This window comes from Fonsecaea erecta (genome assembly GCF_001651985.1).
Source record: "Fonsecaea erecta strain CBS 125763 chromosome Unknown Scaff3, whole genome shotgun sequence".
NCBI lineage: Eukaryota > Fungi > Ascomycota > Eurotiomycetes > Chaetothyriales > Herpotrichiellaceae > Fonsecaea > Fonsecaea erecta.
In genome coordinates this window covers 1162531-1174964 of record NW_017387246.1, presented here as the reverse complement: position 1 = coordinate 1174964, position 12434 = coordinate 1162531, and the positions used below count along the sequence as shown (strand labels likewise).

Here is a 12434-nt window from a genome sequence, read left to right as displayed (position 1 = left end):
TTTGCATCACACCGCTAGTATTCATGCAAATTCGGAAATGATGGTCAAAACTTCCAGTAACTCTGCCGGGTAATCACCGCAATGGGATGATGGACAGGGTGCTCAGACGGACGGAGAAAGGTCTGGTGAAATGCGCATGATGGTTTGAAGATTCGAGAGAGTTGAATGACGTTCAAGAGTCCCGAGCCCCATATGCAGAATGTTGGTGCATGAAGGGGGTTACACAAGTTTTCAAACATGTTGCCCTCCCTTGCTGCAGCGGAAGTGTCTCCGAGAATGATCGTTCGCTTGTGTCTCCTTGTCTCTAACGGTAGGGATCGTCACCCGATAGGCATTCGGCAATCCGAAATAGGCCTCAACTTGAGGACGCTGCTGTGTTGTTGAAGCGGACTAACCTGCAAGCGGAGGGCACGTTTGTACGGAATCAGCCAGCTGACCAACGATTAATTCCTCATGTGCCCGTCTCGGCCAGTGGATTGGTGGTCTAGGCCAGCGATCGACATTCGAATAACAAGCGAGAGAGATACTCGAAGTGGTTCTCGATGCAAGACGGCGCAGGAGGATGGAGGAGGTTGGCTTTACTTGTTCGGGGGGAGCCACCCGCATCCCGGTCCGGTCCGATCTAATTCGACCGGATCTTGAAGCTAATCAAAACGACTCCGCTCCGCCCAGACTCTTGGTTGGCTCCCTATCTCCTCCCCCCCTTTTTGTGAGTTCTTGTATGAACATTCTGACGGCTGTCAGCTCTCCCTTGCATCCACCGTCCTACCCAGGCCTTCATTCTTTGCTCGATGGTCGACCCACGAGCCACTGACAGCTCAGTGTTTGTGCGCCACGACTGGCATTTCACGTAATACAGGAACCCATTCCCGACCCCTTCCACAGCTTCCCCCGCCCGATTCTGCAGACAGAACTCCAGACTGTTTGTCCTATTAGCTGTGGATCACTTCAATGGGAATCACACCGACTTTGATCTCCTCGATCATGCCAGGAAAATCGAAGCATAAGGTTCAGTCTAACCGCTGGAAGACGTTGAGCCCAATCCGGTAGTCGCACACCGAGGAACAAGAGGTGGATGCTGTAAGCAGAGCATCACTCATACATTTGGGAGGTCAGAGGGCGCTGTTTCAGAACAGAGAACACCTTCGTGTATGAATGAGAGCAGCCCCTGATCTCATACTCAAGTCTTCCGAGCTTCTGGCGGAGAGGCAGGCTTGTCAGGGTATGTCAAACTTACCTCGGATGGGGTGTGGAAAGATGATCTTTCCATGATATCTCAAGAAGCTGTCAATCAAACTGGGCTTGGTGACCGGGTCAACACGATATGCCGGACTGAAACTGGAAGAGCCACCGTGACTCTGGACAGCTTGCCCCGCACGGGACGTGATGCGTGCGACCTGATTGACTGTGACCGACATCTTCGATGCATGAAAATATCATTGTACAGGAAAATGGCCCATGCGGGTTCCAGGGCATCCTAGCCAGCAGTTCTCCACCCTTCCGAAGATAAGTCACTCGCAGCTGGGCGCAGATCGCACCTGAACGGGCTCGAACTATGATGTTTTCGCCGATTCACCGTCGAGGATATGGAGGTCCGAACATCTTGGTCTACGTGTTTGAGGCTTTGGGGCTTTGAAGCTCCCTGAGAACCACCCCTTAAGACATTTTTTTCTTTTGCCTCCTTCCTCTTCGTCTGCTATCGGGTCTTTTTCTCTTCGCAATCAAACCCAAGACCAAGGATTCAGACAATGCCACTGCTAAGAAGGCTTTCTTCCAGCTTCAAGAAAAACAAGGGTGCGAAGACCAATGGCGTCAATGGTACTCTTGCTGCCGTGGACGAGACGAAGTCTCCGTCTCCTGCTGTGAATGGTGACCAGGTCAATGGCACAAGCTCCAATGGTGCCTCTATCGGGCAGAGCCTTGAAAAAACAAAGGATGTTCAACGGCCTTCACCGCCCACACTGGCGACCACTTCGAATCCTCCAGAGCCAGTGAAAGAGGACGGCAATAACCTAGCAACACGAAAGGATGTCGAAAATGTCTTCACGCAATTCGCAGCACTCATCCATGCTTCGCAGCGCCCGCTCCCGACCCAGTCGGGCGACGGTCAATATCTGGAGAAAGAGGAGCCGACCGGCCTCTGGAATGATCTCAAACACTTGGGATTCAAGGATGCGGAGACAGCTTTGCACCTGGTTCAGGACAAGCTTAGTGGCGGTCCCGTAGATGACCGAAAAATGCATATGGAGGAGGCTATGCAACTGGTCGCCGCCCTTCCTGATCGTTCTGCCAATCGAGTCAAAATCACCAGCTCGCTTGTGGACCTCCTCTGGAATTCACTGCAGCATCCTCCTCTTTCTTATCTTGGAGATGGCTACCAATACCGTTCAGCTGACGGCTCGAACAACTCCTACATCTTTCCGAAACTTGGTGCCGCGAATACCCCTTACGCACGTTCAGTGCAGCCAAAGACTCCCCAGCCAGGGGCCTTGCCCGATCCGGGACTATTGTTTGATTCGCTGTTGGCGAGAGAGAAGTTCATACCTCATCCCAACAACGTGTCGAGCATATTCTTCAACTGGGCCTCGCTCGTCATCCACGGTATGCTGTCTCGGACTATTTGGTCCTGATCCACCTGACTTGTTATAGATCTTTTCCAAACCGACCACAGTGATTACAGCAACAGCAAGACATCTAGCTACTTAGACCTGTCAATCTTGTACGGGGATACCCAAGACGACCAGGATATGATGAGGACTTTTGAGAACGGCAAGATCAAGCCAGACTGCTTTGCCGAGGAGAGACTTCTGGCGTTCCCACCATCTTGCGGCGTGATGCTCATCATGCTGAACCGCTTCCATAACTATGTTGTCGAACAGCTAGCTTTGATCAACGAGAACGGCAGGTTCACGCAGCCCTCTGCCAAGCTGTCGGGGGACGCGGCAAAGGCGGCTTGGAAGAAATACGACAACGACCTCTTCCAGACCGGCCGACTGGTTACTTGTGGATTGTATATAAACTGCATTCTGTCGGACTATCTGCGGACTATCGTCAATCTGAACAGGACAAACAGCACATGGACTTTAGATCCCCGCCTGGAGAAATCAACCACCTCGGGGAATGAGGGCACACCGCGCGGAGTTGGCAACCAAGTGAGCGCCGAGTTCAGTCTCTCATACCGCTGGCACTCTTGCATTGGACAAATGGACGAGGCATGGACGGAGAAGATCTACTATGAGCTCTTTGGGAAGAAACCCGATGACGTGTCGCTCCAGGAGCTGATGATCGGGCTGGGAAAGTACGACAAGGAGCTACCCAAGGACCCCCTCCAGCGGCCATTTGCCCACCTCAAACGAGACACACACGGCAAGTTGGATGACGGGGAACTCGCGAAAATATTCCAGGCTGGTGTGGAGGAGGTGGCCGGTGCATTTGGTGCCCGTAATATCCCCAAATCGCTTCGAGCCATCACGATCCTCGGTATCATGCAGTCTCGCGCTTGGAACCTGTGTACCCTCAACGAATACAGAAAGTTCTTCGGTCTGAAGACGTACGACACATTTGAGGAGGTCAATCGAGATCCGTACGTGGCCGACCAGCTCAGACACCTCTACGAACATCCTGACTTCATTGAGCTCTATCCAGGACTTGCGGTTGAAGAGTTTAAGGAGCCTATGGTGCCAGGGGTCGGTATCTGCCCTACACATACCATTTCACGGGTGGTGCTCTCCGACGCCGTGGCCTTGGTTCGTGGCGACAGGTTCTACACCATCGACTACACGCCAAAAAATTTCACGAACTGGGGGTTCAACGAGGCTGCCTCTGACCCCAGCATCAATCAAGGGTGTGTTTTTTACAAGCTCCTGTTGAGAGCCTTGCCCAATCATTTCAAGCCCAACAGCATCTATGCTCACTGTAAGTCTAGTCGCATGCCGCGATCACTACCAGCCAGTTGTACCCGGTGATCTAACATGTAGCCAGATCCTATGACGATTCCGAGCGAGAACGCCAAAATCATGAAGAATCTCGGCCGTTTTGAGGACTATGACTGGACTACCCCGGAGTATATTCCTCCTCGTGTCACCTTGACCTCCTACCAGAGCGCGAAGTATCTCCTGGAACGTCCCCAAGACTTCAAGGTCATGTGGAACGACGGCCTCGGGTTCGTCATGGGCAAGGGAGGCGAGCGGTTCTGTTTGGGAGGCGACACCGTCTTCCACCGCCGACAGCGCCAGACGATGCAGCAGCTCATCTACCGCGACAAGTGGCACGACCACATCAAGCATTTCTACGAGGACATCACGCTGCGGCTGCTGCACGAGAAGAGCTGCAAGATCGCCGGTATCAACCAGGTCGACATCACGCGCGACGTCGGCAACCTTGCGCACGTGCACTTCGCGGCCAACATGTTCGACCTGCCGCTCAAGACGGCGGCGAACCCGCGGGGGATTTTCTCGGAGCAGGAGCTGTGGATGGCCATGAGCGTCATCTTCACGGCCATCTTCTTCGACTTCGAGCCGACCAAGTCGTTCCCGCTGCGCATGGTGGCGCGGAAGTTGGCGACCCTGTTGGGCAAGCTGATCGAGGCCAACGTCAAGTCCGTGACGGCCACGTCGTTCGCGGCCCGGTTCTTCGACGGCTGGCGTGAGCATGAAAACGCTCTCGCCAGTTACGGCATCCATATGATCCGCCGCCTGAGCGAGACCGGCATGGGTACCTCCGACATGGCCTTCAGCCAGATCCTGCCGACCGCCTGCGCGATGGTGCCGAACCAGTCGCAGGTCTTCACGCAGATCATCGACTACTACCTCAGCGACGATGGCGCCAAGCATCTCCCGGACATCCAGCGCCTCGCCCGGATCGACAGCAAGGAATCCGACGAGCAGTTGATGCACTACGTCAACGAGGGGATCCGCCTCAACGGCACGTTCGGGAGTTATAGACGTAGCAACGTCACCCACACGTTCCACGACGGCGAGGACGGGAGACAAGTCACGGTCAAGCCCGGCGACAAGGTCTTTTGCGGGTTCGTCAAAGCCGCCCGCGACCCGGCCATCTTCCCCCACCCGGACGAGGTCCGCCTCGACCGCCCGCTGGACTCGTACATCCACTACGGCATCGGCGAGCACACGTGTCTCGGCAAGGACGCCAGCATGGTCGCCCTGACCGCCATGCTGCGGACGGTGGGGAAGCTTGAGAACCTGCGGCGGGCGCCGGGGCCGCAGGGGCAATTGAAGAAGGTGAGTTTGTCTGAACACCAAACAACCAAGGGTCAAATCCTGGTTGTCTATTTCTTCTTTTTCCCACCTTGTTCTTTTCTCTTTGCAAAGGTTACCTACGGACTGATTGACTAATCTACCTTTTTTTCCCCCACAGGTCCCTCGTGAGGGAGGCTTCTACGTCTACATGCGCGAAGACCACGGCTCTTACTTTGTGTTCCCCTGCACGTTCAAGGTGCACTACGACGGCACGCTGCCGGCCTTGTCGAAGGCGAAGGCGGAGTATTGAAAGAAAGGCAGGGGGAGGAGAGGGGTTGTAAATGGTGTACTCCAGGCGGTCGTCTTGAATAAGCCAAGGGTCGAGTAGTTGAAAGAGAGAAGGGGATGGGGAAGTAATCAAGTAAGCGATAATGATGAACAAGGGTCCGCTAGTGTCAATGGTGGTGGTCGTTGAGGTTGTTATTACATTGTTGTGTAGGTATGTAACTGACGCCCGCTCTAGCATGAATGACATACATAACAGAGCTCGAATCTACAGTAAGACCCTTTATTGTCTAAGATATCAGGATCTACTCGGTACAGTTCCACCTTTTCAGTCCAACGCCAGCAGGGCCATTGGGGTGGAGCAGGTGGCTTAAGACTAACCAGGGGCGATTCGAGGGGCGTATAAATCCACAAGTTGGCTCTCACCGACAAATTGGGACGAACAGATTGAGACTGTCGTGGTGATGAAGTTGTTGGTGAAAGCTGAGTTGGTAGTGGTGGTAGTTGGCGACGAGGTGGACATGATCAGGGTCGCTACCGACCATCGTTGTCATCATCGCCCTCCTCAGTGGTAGGATCATTTAGGTTGCAGACGTGGACGTCTCGCCCAGCTGACCGAAGTTATACATGCATGGCCTCCTGCCGTCTAAAGGGGGGTGTTTCGGGGACGACAACGAGTATGCCATGATGGCATAGGATAGAAAGGCTGCATAGGGATTATCTATTTGATGATACTCAGGAAGGCGCCAGATGTAGCGAATGGATCAGTCTTTACCTCCTGTTGATTGGACCTGCTGGTGCTCGTGGTGTATATATATCTCAGTCATTCCCTCCCTCCGTCCCTCCTACCGTGTAGGGAATCAAGTCGAGCCGGAGAAACCAGTGACTTAAGCGAGAGCACGCCGCAATCTCAGATCAGACTGAACCGCGCGCCTACCATTAGAGAAAGAAGCGCGTACTATCAGACAGGGCACCGCCCGCTACAGGGTGAGCTCGAAGACTAGTATATAGGAGAGAAGAAGAAGACAGAAGAAGAAGACAGAAGAAGAAGACAGAAGAAGAAGACAGAAGAAGAAGACAGAAGAAGAAGAAGACACCCCATAAAAGGGAGGAAGAGAGCTCTCTAGCTGGAGAGGTAGAACAAACTAATCAGAGCCCAACCTGAAGATTGGAGTGAGCGAGGCTAGCTACCTAGGTAGCTACAGTCAGCCTAGGAGTGCGTTGTGGCCATCACCACTATCCTACAGGGGGTCCGACAGGGAGTCATCGAATCGATAAGAGAGGTACGAGGTGCGCGTTGGAAACGAGGCGGGTTTCATATCTGACTATCCGGAGGAGAGAGAGTGGAAAACTATGATTGTTACATCTTCTATACACACAACGAGCACCCTGTCTTCAGTTCCATATAGACAGGTCTCATACGAACCGGCGGTCCCTCAAGCACTGCCGACCCATCTATCTATCCGCCACACAGCAGCTGGATTCTTCCTCTGCCCCCATCGGCCCCTCTCGACTTCTGCTGTTTTCTCCCTGATGTCTCGAAAGCTAGCAGGCAAGTAATCAAGTAAGCGAGTAGGTAAACAAGCTCGTCCGTTCGTCCGTCCAGCAACAAAGGCGTGAGGGAGTCGTCAAGGCAGGAGTGAGCTTCAAAGCCACCGAGCCTCATCCGACCCCAGCGGTTTCGGCATGATATCCCACCCCACGGGCACGCCGTTGATAGAGGCCGAGTGCTTGACGGCCCTGAGCGGACCGAAGCCGGACATGTGCTCCTCGAGGAATTGCTCGGGCACGTCCCCCTGCGTCGCGTAGTCCTTGCACTGCTGGAACCCCGACCCCCTCGCATACTGGCCGAGGCTACGCAGGTATTTCATCGTCCCTGCCAGGCTGACGTTCACCTCGTACGAGCCGCCCTCGTGGGCTTGACGGTACAGTGCCGCCAGAATCCCCGCGGCGAGAAAGTAGCCCGACGCGTGGTCGAGGGCTTGACACGGCGTGGGTTTTGCCGGGGTGTCATTCTCGTCGAGGAAGTGTTCGGCCTCGGACGCGTTCATACCCGCGCACGTCTGCACGAGCGAGTCGAACCCGCGTCGGGCGCGCCAGGGCCCGTCGGGTCCGTAGGCCGACAGATTAGCGCAGATGATTCCCCTCGCGTTCCCGTTCTCGCGCCGTCGCGCCGCGAGCGTCTCGCACGAGAGTCCCCGCGACGCAAGACTGCCCGGCCGGTAGCCCTGCAGGAAGACGTCGGCGTCGTCGAGCAGAGAGAGCAGGGTCTCCATGTCCGAGGCGTGGTTGAGGTCCAGACGCGCCGTGCGTTTGCCCCGGGCGGTGTCGCGGTCGAGACTCGGCTGGTCGGGGAGCGTCGGACTCGTTACCCAGAGAACCTCGGCGCCGTGCGCCGCGAGAGCTCTTCCCGCCACTGGGGCTGCGATGACACGACTCATCTCCAGCACTCGGAGACCGCAGAGGGCTTTGTCCGTGCCGTTACCGTGAGCCATCTTTTCTGGCCATCTGGTTACACCACCACCACCAGCACCAGCACCGGCACCATCAGCAATCTTCCTGATCTGGATGGGAAAGTCCTTGATCGCCTGCGCCTGAGGGAGGACGTCCCACTGCTCGTAGGTTCTCAGGGCGGCAATCACTACACCAGCGTCGACGGCGGCATTCTCCAGGTCGACGCACCGCCACTTCGCAATCTTCTCTGCCACGGCATCGCGGTCCGCGTCCTCGGGACACCCCAGCAGCCTCACCGCACCGGCACGGTGGTGCGGAAACGAGTCGTGCACGCGCACGTAGCCGTCCGAGGTCCTGTGCAGGCCACCAATGGGACCCCACGGGGACGGTAAGCGGTGGCCCGCGACGGTGAAGAACCGCTCGGACTTGAACTCGATCACCGCGTGTTGGAGGGGCACGGTGACCGTCGGCACCGCCTCGTCGGGTTTTCCCTGTCTCTCTGTGTAGATGAGTGCGGCTAGCAGCGCCGTCAGGGCGATGGATGTCTGGGCCAAGTGACCGATCTTGAAAGACGAGGGGAGTCCGACGGCGTCCACGTCGGGGAGGTGGAGGGCTGTGAGCGCTTGCACTGGAAGGTCCAAGGCCTCCCAGAGATAGCTGATGCTGTCGACGGTGCGAAAGTGAGATCTGTCCATGGGGAATGTGTGGTGGTTGATGGTAAAAGGAGGGAATGGCGAGGACGACAGTGGGACGCCGTGGATATCCGCACGTCTGGAATCTGTGTCCTTGTGATTGGTCCCGTGGGTGGTACATGCATGAATGAGGTATACATACAGACAGTATGGAGAAGAGAAGATGGCTGATGCCGATGCCGGTGTCGGTGCTGGTGCCGAACATCCATTCCGCCGAAAGGGCGTGCAGGCCTGCACTTGATGACACTGGAGACTAACACTGAAGTAGGGTGGTTGAAATGTCTCGAGGCTGACATGAATTGGGTAATCCAGTATGTTAAGTCTATTAAATCTGCGGCTTTGGGGTGATGTTGGCTCTGTAAATCCTACTTCGCTTCCGCTCAACAGGACAAATTCGATATTGATACAAGGCTCTCACGCGGACCTGTATAGACCAGACGCATCGTCTATCCCCATCTATCCCCATTGGTTCCCGAATGACCGTGTGCACACAGCAACATCGATCCCCTTCTCTTCCTTTCCCATGGTCCTTTCTTTCACAATTGGGTCGGATTGCCCACCAGCCCGTCGACCTTCCTTGCCAGGGAACTCTTCCCCATCTGCTGTGTCCCTCAGGGCCAAATCCTCCCATTTGGCCTCGAGAGAACTTCTTCTTTACGTCTCCCTCGAGGTCTTTGATATCCCCATTCCCAGGGACACTATAACCCTAGAAGTCATCACCTTTTCCCATGAGCACTTTCCCCTGGTAAGAATTATTATAGTGATTATGTACAGGTCAGGTTGGTCGGCCTTGTACTCTATTGCTTCGTCGATCACGTTCTCCGTGACCACCAAGTCGTTTCATTGCTCTTTCTCGGGCTCATACATTGCCTCCAGGGTGGAACGGTGAAACAGACACATCCCAGTGGCCTGGGTCCTAAGCTGTTTCCTCAATTTCCGAAGCTCGACATTCCTTTCCTGCTGACCGAGAATGTCTTCGATCCGTTGACGGATTGGTCGGAAGATGTTGGCTGCCGTGGCTTTCTCAGAGACTTCGCCGATGGGGTCAGCGTCATCCTCAAAATGTGGCACCAACTATTTGATACGCCTCGCTCAGGCCTTCTTGGCCTGATTTCTGGACGCCCTTTTCTCAATGTCCGCAGACTTGTTCAGGACGACAAATGCGATTTCTATGGGGTCGACACCGGGGTTCCTGACCGGCCTGACAGACTGCCGACAGCGCTCTGGGGTGGTTGCTGGGAAACCCTGCTCAAGATGTGCAAAGGCGGCAAAGCATCGATAGCTTTGACCTTCTGACTGTCTGAATGTCAGCCTGAATTTATAGGGCTAAGCTGACCCAAATGCTGACGTCGCGCTTCTCATGGATATGTCGGGCAGCGCGCAGAATCTCATCCTCAAAGTGTCCCCGGCTCGCCACAGAGAGCAGGCAGAGGTTTGTTACGATCCGGGCCAGCTCTGCCTTCCTCCTCAGAACTGGGTTACCATTGGCCTCATCTTGACCAATGGTGGGGAGGGGGGCTCCTGGGCGCGATAACCATTGTGCAGGCTCGGATATTTTGGTGGTATTGCTTTGAGCATCCGACTGTGTGCCTCAGCCGTGCCCCAGGCGATATAGAGCAGGGCATCACAGATCGGGCATCGCAGCAGTCTAGTGTTTTGATGCACCAGCTTTCTCCGAAGGCCCTTCTGTCGATCCTAATGGTCTATCCTCTCGTTGTCACCGGAATTCTCGTGCCCTTTTCAATCCCCTCCATGGGCCTGGAAGTCTGCTGTACCAATAGCCCAAAGTGCTGTCCTCACCCGAGCCTTACAGCTGTGAGGTGTCTTGCTCACGCCTACTTATCTCAGTTCATGAGATACTCGGTAATCGTGTGGTTGAAGAAGTAGTGCATACGGTAATAGGCAAGAGCAGAGAAAACGAATTTGATGTCGCCCTCCCTCAACAGCCTTATGAAGACTGAGTCGTCATAGAAGTTCCCTAGTCGAAGCAAATGGAACACCAGCCAGTTCCTCTCCTCCGTGGAGGAGTCTCACCCTTGAGACTTGAAGAACCAGATGTACCGGCTAGCCACTGATACCCTCTTTTGGCGAGATGCGTGAGCGTACCTCTTGAGAAGAGTCTCAAACCAGACTGCACCATCCGGTTCGATGATATCTGTGTAAAAGAACTGTTCAGCCATGGCACGCATATGTGGCCACGTCATGACACCCATCAAATTAGCCTGCAGAGCGAGAAGTGGACTAAACCAGAATTCATCAAGCAAATCTACCATCAGAATGTTGTCTCTCCTTCGGTGTTCACAGAGCGCTCCCACGTAGAGAATCCAGAGGTATGCGGGCGCGAAGTCCAGGCGTTCGTTAACCGAGCTGGATTGATATGCTCTCGTGAATGTCAATCTCAGTTGGCCCATCAGGAGAACTGAGCAATCCCGAATGTTGACTCCACCAATGGTCAAATCACCAAACATCTCTCGCGTGAGATAGTTGAGAGCGACTGACAGCGCTGCCTGGGTGTACCTTTCGGACCTGCTGATCCCAGCCATCCAGACCGCTTCGACGAGATTATGAAACATGTCGTTGAGCCGGCATAGGTTAACGAGGGCGGAGACCGTCACGTATATGTAAGCGGCGTTCTTGTTCTGGACGGCCGTGGCAGCTGTAGGACTCTCCGTTGGTGTAGTTTGCTTGCTAGCGTCTCCCAGGTACCAGCAGCGTGCAAAGAGCGTTCGTAACTCCGGTAGAGTGACGCTTGCATGAGACAGGTGATTCTCAGGAACTCCAAGTGGATGAGGTGGAATCTGCTCTTTCAGGAAAGCCTCAGACCTTGCGCTGATCCACTCGCCCACAGATGGCACGGTCCGCTGTCCACTGGTGGCTGCTGAATGGCATATAATATACAGCAACCGTTGGGCCATTGGTGCATCGAATGTGTTGCTCTCATTGATCAGCTTCTGCAAGGTTGTCCCATGGATGATCGCTGCCTGGGTGTTTCCACAGCAGCATTCGGCGTCAAATAGTGAGAAGATGTGGCGCTTCAAAGCGTTCTTCTCTTCAGAAGCGGACGAATCTGTGTGCCTCTCCAGCTTTTCACGCAAGAGCTGGAGGCTGCGCTTTCGCATCTGCAAGACCAACATCCTCAATTCCTTGGGGTTTTGCACACAGCTACTCAAGTATTGACTATATGTCGTCAAGCGAGCAAGAGCAGTGCCTTCATCCCGCAAACTTGCTGCAATATCGGCCCATCCGCCCAGAATATAAGGCTGCTCAAAAGTACCCGCTATCGTTCGCGATATCCTTCTGATGGCGAGAGGTGAGTAGTGGGCGCGCAAGGCAACGTCTCTGGTGAAGGTCAGAATGCGGTTCAGTGCCGGGGTTATTTCGATCGCAAAGCATCGGAACGGATCTGAGTTGCCTTCAAAAGCTGACACTGTCAAGAAATGCTCATCGTCGCTGTCTTCGGTCTGGAGATCAAGGTCTTGACTTTGTGGCGGCGAATGCTGGTGGCTGTCGCTCCGTCTCCGAGCATGGGAGACGCGGGCAGCATGGGCCCTTGCGCGTGCCGAGTCAAGCTGTTTCTGTCGTGGTTCTTGAGTATGAGTAGGATCATGTTGGATGAAGGTGATTGCCACCATGGCGACTATGTGTCACACAGGCCGTGCTTTGCCCGAGCAAGCATAGCATTTCGATGTGGCCGGTCCTGATATTGCATCAAAGTTAATCTCGACCTAATACCTTCACGATCGACCGGCAAGGTTAAGCCTTTAGGATGATTGACATCCCCTAGAATGCTACGCGTAGTTGACCT

General features: G+C 54.7%; 3 protein-coding genes across 3 annotated transcripts; 1 reads left to right on the top strand and 2 right to left on the bottom strand.

The window, feature by feature from the left end:
* Positions 1-1748: 1748 nt before the first annotated feature.
* AYL99_03665 (prostaglandin-endoperoxide synthase, variant) lies at positions 1749-5508 on the top strand (the record flags this gene model as incomplete). Its single annotated transcript, XM_018835179.1, has 4 exons — positions 1749-2601; positions 2650-3915; positions 3982-5240; positions 5377-5508. 4 exons carry the CDS (start codon positions 1749-1751, stop codon positions 5506-5508), a joined length of 3510 nt encoding a protein of 1169 aa, XP_018694829.1.
* A 1621-nt stretch (positions 5509-7129) lies between these two features.
* AYL99_03664 (hypothetical protein) lies at positions 7130-8632 on the bottom strand (the record flags this gene model as incomplete). The annotated part of the gene is made up of 1 exon (XM_018835178.1): positions 7130-8632. The coding sequence occupies one exon, from the start codon at positions 8630-8632 to the stop codon at positions 7130-7132; it is 1503 nt and encodes a 500-aa protein (XP_018694828.1).
* Positions 8633-10659: 2027 nt separating this feature from the next.
* On the bottom strand, positions 10660-12261 carry AYL99_03663 (hypothetical protein; the record flags this gene model as incomplete). The annotated part of the gene is made up of 1 exon (XM_018835177.1): positions 10660-12261. The coding sequence occupies one exon, from the start codon at positions 12259-12261 to the stop codon at positions 10660-10662; it is 1602 nt and encodes a 533-aa protein (XP_018694827.1).
* Between the last annotated feature and the right edge of the window lie 173 nt (positions 12262-12434).